The following is a 14329-nucleotide window of genomic DNA, read 5'->3' on the forward strand; positions in this document are numbered from 1 at the left end:
AGAAGGGGGAGGCAGAGAACAAAACCAAACATATTAACAAAATAAAATAATTAGAATAGATAAGTACAAGTAAAATAAATAAGATACTCGTTCTCCTTTCTGCTTAGATTGCGACTCCTTTGCGGGACAATAGATAGAAGATTTATAGATATGTAGATTTATATATATATATATAGATATATAGAGATTTATAGGAGATAGAAGATTTATCTTCTATCTTCCCCAAGCCCTCAATGAGTGCTTATTAATTAGAATTCAAGAGGCAGCTTTTGTCTACTGCTCAGAAATTGCTCCTTCTTCTTCACATTTGGGGTTTTGTGATTGTCCTCACCCTTCCTTTGCCTTTATCTTTTTTTCCCTGTCCAGGGGCCTATCCCCATTGTGGAGTCCCTGCCGCTAATGGCTGGCAGCAAAGAGTCGGTTGAGATGGGGGGCGGTGGTGTTGTATGGGGAACCAATGTAGTTGTAACCCCAGAATCAGTGGGTCCAGGACCGTGAGACGCTCCAGAGATAGAGAAGCAGTAGTCCCCAGCATCTGTACCAGAACTACTGATAGAAATGGGAAGCAGTGCGGCTCAGTGGAAAGAGCACGGGCTTTGGAGCCAGAGGTCATGAGTTCTAATCCTGCCACCGCCACTTGTCAGCTGTGTGACTTTGGGCAAGTCCCTTAACTTCTCTGGGCCTCAGTTACCTCATCTGTAAAATGGGGATTAAGACTGTGAGCCCCACATGGGACAACCTGATCATCTTGTAACCTCCCCAGCGCTTAAAACAGTGCTTTGCACATAGTAAGCGCTGAACAAATGCCATCGTTATTATTATTAAATGAAAACTTGATGTTAATGTCATGATTTATTTTGTCTTTAAACCTTATCCCTGCAAGTGAGTCTATTTATTCCATTCTCACCAATGCATTTTGTCCTCTATTTGTTGTGAATTTTTCCTGCATAATGTATGGTATCTTGCCAGAACACATTAACATTCATTTTTACCCGTAGACTACTACCTTCTTACCTATGCTCAGCTCCACACCCACTGGCTCTTGCGATTTTATTTCTTCTTTTGGGTCGTTGAAATGCTATTTAATATTAAATCACACCTGCTTGCGACGAGTGAAATAAAAATGGGCATTGCCGGGTGCCATTTGGATCAACTGCAGAATGCAAAATGCACTGTTTCGTTTTTCAAACACGGAAAATTATAAGCCAAAGTAGCAATACGATAGAGTGGAAAATTGAACAAATGATTTCATAATGAAAAGCAGTGTGGCCTGGTGGAGAGAGCACAGGCCTGGGTATCAGAGGACCTGGGTTCTGCCTGGGTCTGTTTATGTGTCCTGAGCATCTCATTTAACTTCTTTCCCTTAGTTTCCTCCTCGGTAAAATGAGGACATGGACTGGGTCAAATCTGATTAGGTTATACCTATCCCAGTGCTTAGTACAGTGCCTGGCAAATAATAAGTACTTAAAAAATAAAAATAGCAGTATTAGATAACTGCCTTTGAACAGAACATCTACTAAATTATCTTGTGCCTTGCAGTAATTCAATCCTTTGATCATAGACTGCTCAGGAAAACTACATGGAACTCACTTTGATATAAATAGGAAAGGGCATAGGGGTCAAAAGGAAAGAAAACTCCCTAATTCCCTTATGTCGATCTTCAGGAAGAACAGACAGAGCATTTGCTTTTAGTGTTGATTTCATCATTTATATTTTTTCCTGCAATTGTTTAACAAGTTTTTACCTCTGAGACAACGCTGACCTAAGTTATTGGTTCAGTTCCACTTGAGAATAACTAGCCAAGTTTTACTTTCCGATGTGTGATCTTTCAAGGGTTATTCGAAAATAATTTAAAATGAAAGGCTTTTTTTGTCTTTAATAGGAATTTGGAGTGCCTAAATCTTCTCCTGAATACTGGTGCGGACTTCAATAAAAAGGACAAATTTGGGAGGTAGGTTATAATTCACCTTAAGAAATGAACTAGAATTTTAAATACGCTATTATCCTTTCTGTACAGTTGGTATAATTGAGTTCTTTTCACTCTACTTTTTGCTTTCTTTTTTGATTATGCATGGGAGTTCCTATCTGGAGTGTATCTTCCAGTGGAGTATTGAAAATAGCTCAATTTTATTTATTGAACGCTTACTGTGTGCAGAGCATCGTACTGTGTGCTTGGGAGAGTACAGTACAACAGTAAACAGACACGATCCCTGCCCACAAGGCACGAGAAAACAGAACTAGGTAGCATGAAATCCAGAGTCTCAGGACTCCAAAATACATGAGATGCAGATTCATTTGAGAAATTCATGCTGTCATCCGTTTCTGAGGTCTGAAGGAGACATATTGTAAAATGGGTTTCCTTATGAATTTTTGGATGCCGAGGCAATCTTTCTTCCTATTTTTCTTCATGTTTAACCTCCTACCTAGCCCCCCAGTAGGTTATAATGTATGGCGGAGGTCAATTTTAAGGAAAAAGGAGTTTTCTTTTAGTTACCCAAGTTTGCATGTGTCTGAATCTTGTGTGAAATTTGCTTTGGACTTGAACTGCTATTAATCAGCTTACATTTATCTTGATTTTCATGCTGGAATGGATACGAAAGAACTCCGTTACACTATGCTGCTGCCAACTGTAATTACCAGTGCCTGTTTGCTCTTGTGGGGTCTGGAGCGAGTGTGAATGACCTCGACGAGAGAGGCTGTACACCGCTGCATTACGCAGCTGCGTCCGACACAGATGGCAAGTAAGTGTTGCACAGTGCAAAGGAAGGGTATTTTACAGAACTGCATTCTTGTGCGCTGCCCTTTTTTTGTTGTTTCCCCCCACCCCGGGCTTCTACTCCTTTTTGGGTTTGAAGGGAGAACATAAATTGTTTTCCATAAGAAGTAGTTGAATAAAAGCAACATTTGAAGCCTGATATTTATAATATATCTTCTCATATAATTTTAAGCCAAAAGGATTCGTCATTTTGGCAACCAAGTTTCTCTATGTCTCCTTCACAATAAGAAGGGTATTTGAACATTAGAACTTTTCCACTTAATTTAGTTGTATGGAAATTTTAGAGAAGGCCATCTTATCTTCCTTATCCAGGGTCGAAACGATCTGGAGAATTAAATATCCAAGTAATTCATTCATTCAGTTGTATTTATTGAGCGCTTACTGTTTGCAGAGCATTGTACGAAGCTCTTGGGAAGTACAAGACGGCAACATATAGAGATGGCCCCTACCCAGCAACGGCCTCACAGTCTCCCTGGAGTCATCTTTAACTTTGTACACCACCTCCCTTTCCCCTGTGCTCTCAAGAGCAGTCAAGGCAATTGGATATTTGCAGAAAATGACAGATTTCCTGAGCAGCTGAACTGAAGTCTTTGGTTTAAAGTGGGGAAATCCATGCCAAACTGGGGTTTTTGTTTATTCATTTCGTTTTTAATTACAAAAACTCCAGTGCTTCAGAACTTAAACCCTTATTCCCATTGATTCTGAAGCTCAGATTCCTGTAGTAGAGTATATAGAGTCAGATTTATTTTGTATCCTAATCTACCATCTCTTTTTGGTGTGAAACACCGAATCTTAAGCTTTGAATGTGCTTGTCGCTTTAAACAGGTGCCTGGAATATTTGTTAAGAAATGATGCAAATCCAGGGATCCGTGATAAGCAAGGATACAATACAGTTCATTATTCCGCCGCCTATGGTCACCGCTTATGTCTTGAACTGGTAAGACTACTTGGTTATGTAAAAGATGGTAGTGAAAGACCTTTTTATTAGGAAGTTAATCGATAGGCATTTGTTTAGATGAATATATAAAGTGGGAATATAATTTTAAATTTCAGATAGTTAAGTGAAGTAAAATATTTAAATATGAACTCTGGAGAAGAGAATAGCAAATATAACATCCAAGATGTCCCTTAAGCAAGACCTAGAATAAGAAATATTGTTTTTATTGGAAAAATACTTTTTCTAATCAATTAGTGGTATTTACTGGGCACTTTTTTAAATCCATCAGTGGTATTTATTGGGCTCTTACTGTGTGGAGGGCATTGTAGTGAGCACTTGGGAGCTCATAATTCAACAGAGACACGTTCCCCACCCGCATGGAGTTGATAGTCTAGGGGGGAGACAGGCATTAATATATTAAAAAAAATTACAGGGTGCCCAAAGGATACAGATCCAAGTGCAGAGTTGATGCAGAGGCACTTGGAAAGCAAAGGTACTCATTACAGTGACCTCCAGAGATAAATTCCAAATTAAATTGTAGCAAAGTAGTTTTATATAAATGTGGGCATGGAGTCAGCATTTAATTCTTACACACTGGTAAAACTGTATTTGTGACATGGCATTTTCTTTTGAAATTTGTTTCAGATTGCAAGTGAAACTCCTCTAGATGTTGTAAGTGTGTATGTTTTTTCTATTATATTCTATTATAATGACCGTGTTAAAACAGTGTAGGTGCATGTATATAGAGATGTAGTCCTACTTTCAGGCAGGTGTTTAGATTAATTGTGGTATTTGTTAAGCACTTACTGTGTGCCAGGCACTGTACTAAGCGCTGGAGTGAATACAAGCAGAATCGACTTGGCCACCGGTTCTGCCCAACCTGGGGCTCACAGTCTTAATCCCCATTTTACAGGTGAGGGAACTGAGGCACGGAAAATTGAAGTGACTTGCCACGGGTCACACAGCAGACAAGTGACAGAGCCGGAATTAGACCCCAGATCTTTCCGACTCCCTTGCCTGTCCTCTGTTCACTAAGACCATTGCTCTCAGATCTATGAATGTTATCTTGGATTCAGAAACTCCCACTTAAAATGTCAGTTTGAAAACTTTCTGATTACAGAACATCTTTATCTTGCAAGCCAAAAAGATGAAAGGAATATCAATGTGAAAAAGATTGAGGAACCCTGTTACCAAGAGTATTTCCTAAGTACAGTTTCTCGCATTTAGAAACCTTGTCTTTTTTTCCCCGTTAGCTAATGGAAACCTCGGGTACAGATATGCTGAACGATTCAGAAAACAGAGCACCAATAAGCCCATTGCATTTGGCTGTAAGTATTAAACTTGCAATCCCTGTGATAATTTTGTATCTAGTAATGGTATTTATTAAGTGCTTACTATGTAAAAAGCTCTGTGCTTAATGTAGGTTCAGCTGCAGATAAGCAGATCGAACACATCCCTGTCCCATACACAACTCCCAGTGTAAGAGGGGGGAGAGCAGGTGTTTTATTCCTATTTCACGAGTGACGAAACAGGTTTGGAGAAGTTAAGCAACTTGCACAAAGTCACACAGCAGGCAAGTGTCCAGATTCCAGCCTTGAACTGTTTCCACTAGGCCATGCTGGGTCCCCATTCCAAACTTGTGTAGCTAAGGTCAAGTTTAAGCTATGGATGATGGTATTGAAAAGAAGGCTTTGTTGCATTTTTTATAAATAGGCATAGCTGACTAGTAAATTATTCCCTTTTTGTAAGAGACTTGGGGTCTGGCAAATTATACAAATTTGGAAGCACCCCTGCTTCATCTCTGAAGTGGCAAAGTCCTCATATACTCACTTTTTATCCAGTTGTATTGCTAAATAATAAAATTGGTCTTCCTTGCCCCCAAATCTCTAGATTGCCAACATAATTTTACATAACTTAAAAATGCTTGGTATATGTTTAGCATATGGTTTATAAGGTCAGTCTCGAAACGTTATGAATATTAAAATAATTTCACATCTTTGGCATCCCCACTCATCAAGAACCTCCAATGGTTTCCCGTCCACTTCCGCATCAAACAGAAACTCCTCCCCACTGGCTTTAAAGCACTCAATCACCTTTCCCCCTCCTACTCCACCTCGCTCAATAAATATGAGTGACTGATCTTAAATTGTATTTAGTCAATCTTTTGGAAGACTTTGCTGCTCTATTCAGTGCTTAATCATCTCTCCATCGTTTCTTCTGCCTCCCCAACGTGAAGGCATCTAAAACATGACACAGTAAAGTGGCATTTATTGGGCACTTACTGAGGCCTAGGCACTGTTTTACTAAGTGCTTGGGAGAGTGCAAGCATAGCAAGACACACAGGTAGTCTGTTGGAGGAGACAGTAAAAATGACCATATTTGCAGATAGTGAAAGCCAGAAGAAGAGCAACTGTGAATCAGGAAGCCATACGAAAGCATCAGGATGAAGCAGCTGAACAAAAAATTGGGTGCAAGTCAAATTTCCAAGTGATAAAATCAACATAGATATGCAAATATTAATTTGCTCTGACACTCAGACACCCATTCACTCATCCAATCCCAACTTCCACCTGCTGAATTTAGATTATCTTGGATTCCCGTAAAAAATCAGCTTGGATGCTTTCCTTAGCTAGTTCCATCAGGGAAAATGTCTCTTCCCGCCCTCCCCCCCGTAATTTCAAAGAAGCAAGGAACTGACTTTGGAGATTATTTACACAGTATTGCTTCAAGTCAGTGAGAGGTTATTTAGTGGTGTATCCGAAACATCTTGTCAAAGAAATATTACCATTGTCCAAGAGCCATTTGTTTTCTAGTGAGGCTGAATTTTTAGAATTTAGGTATAGTATGATGGGATTTTGGTTTCATACGTATAAGTTTGTTCCTAGATGTTTTTAAAGTGAAGAGTTTCAAAAGCAGATACACTTTTTAAAATTTCATTTGATTTTCTCCTAGGCCTATCATGGTCACCATCAAGCATTGGAAGTATTGGTGCAGTCCTTGTTGGATCTTGATGTGAGGAATAATAACGGAAGGACTCCTCTGGATCTTGCAGCTTTTAAGGGACACGTTGAATGTGTGGATGTACTCATTAATCAGGGAGCATCAATCTTGGTCAAAGATTATGTTGTGAAAAGAACACCAATACATGCTGCAGGTATTTCCTTGTGCCCTTTCCAGTAATAATTTCAAATTATTTCCAGTTAGAGTGTACAGAGGTTCTACACTGGCATAGGCTGGCGCACCTGAATGTATTTTACATTAGAAGAAAGTTTGTGTAACATTTAAACTTCTGGAGTGAATCTGTTTTTAGAAAGCAGATGCACCACAACAACATATGTAAGCATCTTTTTGGATAATTTGGAAATTTGCAGTGCTAGCATTATCAGATCAGATGATAAATAACATGGGGCTTATTCTTCTTATTGTTCTCTGATAAGGGCCTGACCTGAATTCTCGTGGCCGTATTTCTACAAGTGTCATCAAACAAGACCTCTGGGTTGTCTCATGGATTTATGCCCCCAGCATTTGACAGCACAGACTAATTTTAGTGAAGCATTAGATTAACACATGTGTAGAAAACATGTTTGAAACCAATATATTAATTTGTGAAAGGATTTATTATTACCTAGCAACAGCAGTATGTTTTGGTATCTAGTGAGGTTTACGAAATGGTGAAAAAGATAGCTAAGGGAGAGTTTGCTGGCACTCATTCCCTATCACCAGTGAAATGAAGCAATGGAGTAATACAATCATTTTTAGTAAAATTAGTTTATTTAGCTGACCTGAAGTTTTCAACAAGGAATTTGAAGGTCAGTTGTATAATGTGTTTTTGCTTCTCTGGTAAATTGTTCCTTTTCAGTAGGCAGCATCATGATTTCTGGAAATTGACGTTTAGGAACTGCTATATGCACTCTGAAAGCACACTCCAGTAAGAGGTGAAACATAAAGTATTTTGCTTAGTTATTTTATAATGTTATGAACTATTGAACAGACCGAAGAAAAGCACGATTGTTTAGGGAGGGGAAAGGAGTTCAGTGTTTACTCGGAGGACCTTGCACCCTTTTTGCAGTGAAAAAATTTGAAAATGTTGGGATTCATTTAATACTTGTAAGAAATATTACCTCTTGGAGTGGTAAGTGAGATGATTGTCAAACCTCTCATAGGTCACAGATGACCTCCTTCTTACCAAATCCAATCGCCTCTACTCCCTTCTTCGGAGAACATTATCCAGCCTTGATTTCACTGACACTGTCCTCTCCTGGTTCTCCTCTTATCTCTTCAGCCACTCGTTCTCAGTCTCCTTCACAGGCTCCTCCTCTGCCTCCCATCCTCTAACTGTGAGAGTCCCTCAAGGCTCAGTTTGGGTCCCCTTCTATTCTTCACATATACCCACTCCTTTGGGTAACTCATTCACTCCCGTGGCTTCAACTATCACCTCTGTACAGATGCTTCCCAAATCCACATCTCCAGCCCTGATCGCTCTCCCTCTCTGCAGTCTTGCATTTCCTCCTATCTTCAAGGCATCTCTACTTGGATTTTCTGCCGTCACGTGAAACATAACATGTCCAAAACAAAACTCCTCATCTTCCCATCCAAACCCTGTCCTCCCCGTGATTTTCCCATCACTGTAGACACCTCACTATCTTTCCTGTCTCATAAGCCCGTAACCTTGGTGTTATCCTTGACTCCTCTTCCATTCAATCCACATAATACAGCCTGTCACTAAATCCTTTTGGTTCAACATTCACAACATTTCTAAAACCTGCCCCTCTCTCTCCCCATCCAAACTGCTACAGCGTTAATCTAAGCACTTCTCCTATCCTGCCTCTATTAAAGTATCAGCCTCCCTGCTTTCCTCCCTGCCTCCATCATACTTCAGTCTGTTGCACAGATCGTTTCTATATAAAAATCTCCAGTGTTTGCCCATCCACCTGCACACCAGAGACTCTTTACAGTGGGCTTTAAAGCACTCAATCACCTTGCCACCTCCTATCTCAGGATCTCACCTTGCTGATCTCCTACTACTACCCAGTCCACACACTTTGCTTCTCTAATGCCAACCTTCTCACTGTACCTCGATTTCATCTACCTCACCGCCAACCTCTGGCCTGGAATGCCCTCTTCATATCTAGCAGACAGTTACTCTCCCCACCTTCAAAGCCTTATTGAAGGCACATCTCCCCCCAAGAGGCCTTTCCTAAGCCCTCATTTCTCCTTCTCCCACTCCCTCCTGCATCTCCCTGATTTGCTTCCTTTACTCATTCTGCCTTGCCCCCAGCCGCACAACATTTATGTACATATCTGTAATTCGTTTGTTCATTCATTCAATCGTATTTATTGAGCGCTTACTGTGTGCAGAGCACTGTACTAAATGCTTGGGAAGTACAAGTTGGCAACATATAGAGACGGTCCCTACCCAACAACAGGCTCACAGTCTAGAAGGGGGAGACAGGCAACAAAACAAAATATGTGGTCAGGTGTCAAGTCATCAGAATAAGTATACTTGAATAGCTCAGAACTAACGCTTAAGAATATTTGATTGCCACATGCTTAAACCCATGAGACAATGTTAATATGTAATGTTACACTGAGATCAAGTAAAACTACTTGAAAGCCACATAGGAAAGTTTATCCTTGTCCAAGTTGAACATAAAGTGATATTAAAAAAAAAAAACCCACCCATACAAGAGACATACCACTCTAGATTTAAACTGAAATTAGTTTTACTTTCACTTCAAAGAGACCAACCACATGTCTGACACCTTAAACTACAATGACAGTAGAGAGTGAAACAAGCTTGATTTAGTAGCTACCTTGGTTAATTCTGAGCACATGCGAAGTCTTCTAAGGCTATGGTCTCCATAACCCCATGGAGGAATGCATTCTTCCTGATTAGAAATCAGGATATAGATAATGAGCTTTTATTAGAGCATATCATACCTGATAAAATAAGTAGTTCAATAATTTCAGCATCGCCAAGATAAACAGCAGCATGTAAGGGGGTCCTTTTTTCATTATCCTGGTAGTTTATTTATATTAATGTCTGCCTCTTCCTTGAGACTGTGGGTAGGTAATGTGTCAGTTACCAACTCCATTGGGTGTACTGTCCCAAGCACTTAGGACAATGTTCTGCACACATTAAGCGACCAATAAGTACAATCGATTGATCGTTTGACAGACTTCCCAATACATTGCCTGTGATTGCCTGGGTCATCTCTGATTATAGGGTCAGGCGGGTTGCACTTGTGCAAACCCATGGAGGCCACTATTTGCACATTTACGCAGAGTCGTTCTTCTGGAGCAGCCCTGTGACTGTGCTGTATGTAGATAAGGTCGTACAAGATGCTCCCTGCACTCTAGGATGTTTGAGCATTTTCCCGTTTGTGAGAATATGGGAAAATTAAAGTTAGAATTAGAATCCATGTGCAGTAGTCAAGAATAAAATATCCCCCAAACAGCCAGAACTCTGAAGAAACTATGTAGAAGCGCGTACTTTCAGATAAGCAGCTCGTAAAAACCATCCAGTATAGAGCAAGTGTAGTAATATTGTAAATCTTGCCTGTATTTAAAAAAATGCACAAACATTACCTCCTTTTTAATCCCCTACCGCCTGCCAGTATTTAATTTCCAGGGCTTTACGTCTTTAATTGAAACATTATCATGCTTCTCTTTGGTCATATTAGCACTGTATTCGTTCCGTAGAGCATCCTGTAGTGTTTCTTTATCGGGGCTGGCATCTAGCAATTCCTAAATGGCAGGCTCCAATGCTTATGTTTTTGAAGTGGATCCCCACACTGAAGGTGTAGACCCTACCCTGTTAATTTGATTCTGTAAATTGACGCTTCATTTTTAAAGTCATGAATGTGAGTGTGGTTAAGTAAGGGTTTTAAAGAAATGATTCAGTCCTGCCTAAAAAGAAGCATTTTGGATATTTGGGTTTCTTCACTTTAACTTCAAGGAGCCAGTTGTAGCTTTTAACAACTGTTGCTTTCCTAATGATTTATTAGAGAAAGCAGTGTGGTCTAGTTGAAAGAGCACCAGCTTGGGAGTCAGAGGACGTGAGTTCCAATCCCGGCTCTGCTGCATGTTTGCTGTGTGACCTTGGGCAAGTCACTTAACTTCTCTGTGCCTCAGAAACCTCACCTGTAAAATGAGGAACAAGACTGTGATCCCGTGTGAGACAGGGACTGTATCGAAACTGATTACCTTGTATCTACCCCAGCGCATAGAACAGTCTGTGGGACATAGTAAGTGCTTAACAAATCCCATTATTATTATCATCATCACCATCATTATTAAGGTGGTAGTGATAATGATAACTATTGAGATGTCAGTCAGAAGTTTCTAAGGCTGAATCTGGGCTATTATCTTGTCAACAGGGCAATTTTAAAAGTACAGAAAGCTACAACGGATTAAAATGATTTTAACTTCGTCACTAACATTTCTAATAATTGTCATTAATTTTTAAAAATATATTGTAGCGACAAATGGTCATTCAGAGTGCTTACGGCTATTAATTGGAAATGCAGAACCACAGAATGCAGTGGACATTCAAGATGGAAATGGACAGTAAGTAAAAAGGCAAATCTTTAGCTTGCTAATATTCACAGGGTGCAAAAAGGGGCTAATTATGAAACTTTTTCTGTAACATAGTCTCTGTCTCATTTGTAGGACTCCTTTGATGCTGTCTGTTTTAAATGGGCACACAGATTGTGTCTATTCACTACTGAATAAAGGAGCAAACGTGGATGCCAAAGATAAGTGGGGAAGGACTGCATTACATAGAGGGGTATGAAAAACATTTCCTTCTTTACATCAGAACACAATTATAACGTACTGTAATTTAGGAGAAGATTGATTAGGCTTTACTTTAAATACTTTTTTTCCAGTAAATTATATTTTCCCTAATCTCCCTGCTCTCCATTTACCTACTCTTAAAATTTGAGTTTAGACTGTTTAAAATTACAATTTAAAACCACCCAACTTTTACCAAAACTTTTAGTAGTTTTTAACTGTTCTTTTTGTACACAATCAACTAACTGAGAAGGGCCCCGAACAAATCTGTGTGGTTGTTAGAAATACTAGTCCCCACCCTCTGAAAGGACACCTAATAATGAATTAATAAATAGTTAATAAAATTAATAAAAATTTTAATCAAAATTAAATAAAATAATCAAATTCAAGAAAATAGATGTAAATGAGGGAAAGAAAAATATTTTCCCCCTTCTCATTATTTTCATTGTTTTCCTTGAGCCTATGTTCCTTTTTTCTTTTTCCTCTAACTCCACCACCTTTGAATTTTCACTGTAATGTTAATGAAATTTGAGTGCCTATTGAAAGCAGAACTCTGTACTAAGCACTTGGGAAAGTACAACAAAAAGAAGACTGTAAACTCATTTGTCTGCTAATTCTGTTGTGTTATACTCTCCCAAGTGTTAGTACAGCACTCTGTGCGTAGTAAGCATTCAATAAGTGTGACTGATTGAAAACACCCATTTCCTGTCCAAAAGACTTGTAACGTTTTATGGATTTCTTTCCCTTTACTGCTTTTCCCTGCCATTTGGCTAAGGGAACTATTTGGATTTAGTTATGTGCTAGGAAAATTGTTTGATTCAGATGCTGATTTTGAAACAGAATTCGTAAATACCTGTTATCTACAAGGATCAGTAATCAATCGATAGAATTTACTCAGTACCTGTACTTGGTTAGTGGTATACCAAGCACTTGGGAGTGCAGTATGATTATTAGACATAATCCCTGCCTAAAAAGCATTTAAAATCTATCAGGGAAATGGACTTTAAAATGAATTATAGATTGCAGAAGTACTAGGTATTTAGTGCTGCAGGGTGGATGTGAGTGCCCAAGTGTCTAGGTGATGCTAAAGTGGCAGTTGAAGCGATGGAAAGTGGGGAGATCAAAAATCAATCAGGGAAGGCCTCTTGAACATGATGTGATTTCAAAAGGGGTGAATTTGGGAAAACCTCAGGTCTACCCCATATGAAAGGGAAGGATTTAAAGAGAGGAGGGTGCTAAAGAGAATGCCAGTTACCATTTTGATGTGGGAAAGATAGGGATGGTGAAAAACTAGAGGCAGGGAGGTCAGTGAGAGAAAACAGTTCAGTTTTTTTTTTTCAGTGAGCTTCAGTTAATTATGATATTTCATTCATTCAATTGTTTTTATTGAGCGCCGTGTGCAGAGCACTGTACTAAGCTCTTGGGAAATACAAATCATCCACATATAGAGACGGTCCCTACCCAACAACAGGCTCACAGTCCCATTTGATAAGGATTCCACATGGGACTCACAGTCTGAGTAGGAGGGAGAACAGGAAATGAATCCCCATTTTGCTGTTGAGGAAACTGAGTCACAGAGAAATTGAATGACTTGCCCAAATTCTCACTACAGGCAGGTGGCTGTGCAGGGTTTAGAACCCAGGTCCTCTGTCCCCTAGGCCTCTACTCTTTCTGCTCGGCCACGCTGCTTGAGTTGCCAGCAGGATAGACAGCAAAGGTAGGCAGGAGGAAAGGAGGGATTGCAGAGAAGGGACAGGGTTTTGGGCTAGCGAGGTAGATTCAGGAGTCATACGCAAAGAGATGGTAGTTGAAGCATTGGGAGTAAATTGAGCTCTTCCCAAGAGTGAGTGTGAAGTGAGAAAAAAGGAAACCCCAAACTGAGCCTTGAGCGACAGAGGATGAGCCGGCGAAAGAGATTGACGTAGAAAATGTTGTTTTGCATTTTAGGGTGTGTGCAGAATAACATTTTAGAAAAATGATTCGGGCAACAGTGATATACAGCCTTAGAGAGGGAGAAACTGTGGGTGAATGAGGAGTCTGATGCAGTAGTTAAGCCAAGGTGTAACAAGTGTATAAAGCAGGATGGTCACAGTTTGGATGGGGAGCATCCGTCATGTTGAGGAAGAACCAGTAGGATTTGGCGACAATTTATATATGGAGGTTGAAAGAGAGGGTGGAGTCAAAGATAATGTCAAGTTTTAAGCAAAATGATAGAAAAAAGTATATTACCATAACTTGACTGTTTTAAAAAAATGTGGTATAAGTTGGGAGAACGCCTGCTAATTATTTATGTTGTGCGTGTGTGTCTGTGATAGAATAATATGACTCATTCTTCTGCACACTTGCAAACTGTATCTCTTTCAGGCAGTTACAGGACATGAAGAGTGTGTAGATGCGTTGCTTCAACACGGTGCTAAGTCTTTACTAAAGGACAGTAGGGGTCGGACACCCATACACTTGTCTGCGGCTTGTGGCCATATCGGTGTTCTTGGTGCCCTCTTACAGTCAGCAGCATCTATGGATGCCATCCCTACCGTAGCAGACAATCATGGATATACATCACTTCACTGGGCCTGCTACAACGGTAATGTACTCTGGCACAGTGAAACAATAGGATTTATAAGACAGCTTGAAATAGCAGTTGGGTTTGAGAATGATTTGGGGGACAGGGTGCGTGCATTTGCCAGATGCAGATAAATTTAAAATTCAACTACTGAATCGTTGAGTCTTGCACCTAGGGAGCCACCGTGACGATAAATTCTCATAGGTTGGCTGTACTTGCCCTTTGTAAACTGAATATGCCTTTGTTTTATCCTGAATTC

General features: G+C 39.8%; 1 protein-coding gene across 3 annotated transcripts in view; it reads left to right on the forward strand.

Annotated features, from left to right (window-relative positions):
- ANKRD28 (ankyrin repeat domain 28) overlaps positions 1 to 14329 on the forward strand; it is a 152239-nt gene that overhangs the window by 121254 nt on the left and 16656 nt on the right. For all 3 annotated transcript variants that reach the window (XM_038760534.1, XM_038760543.1, XM_038760525.1), the window contains 9 exons: positions 1883 to 1951; positions 2601 to 2741; positions 3602 to 3713; positions 4359 to 4385; positions 4967 to 5041; positions 6666 to 6867; positions 11195 to 11282; positions 11385 to 11502; positions 13872 to 14091. In XM_038760534.1, coding sequence (XP_038616462.1) covers positions 1883 to 1951; positions 2601 to 2741; positions 3602 to 3713; positions 4359 to 4385; positions 4967 to 5041; positions 6666 to 6867; positions 11195 to 11282; positions 11385 to 11502; positions 13872 to 14091 — 1052 coding nt within the window. The remainder of the gene's footprint in view (positions 1 to 1882; positions 1952 to 2600; positions 2742 to 3601; positions 3714 to 4358; positions 4386 to 4966; positions 5042 to 6665; positions 6868 to 11194; positions 11283 to 11384; positions 11503 to 13871; positions 14092 to 14329) is intronic.

This window comes from Tachyglossus aculeatus, chromosome 2, assembly GCF_015852505.1.
Source record: "Tachyglossus aculeatus isolate mTacAcu1 chromosome 2, mTacAcu1.pri, whole genome shotgun sequence".
Lineage (NCBI taxonomy): Eukaryota > Metazoa > Chordata > Mammalia > Monotremata > Tachyglossidae > Tachyglossus > Tachyglossus aculeatus.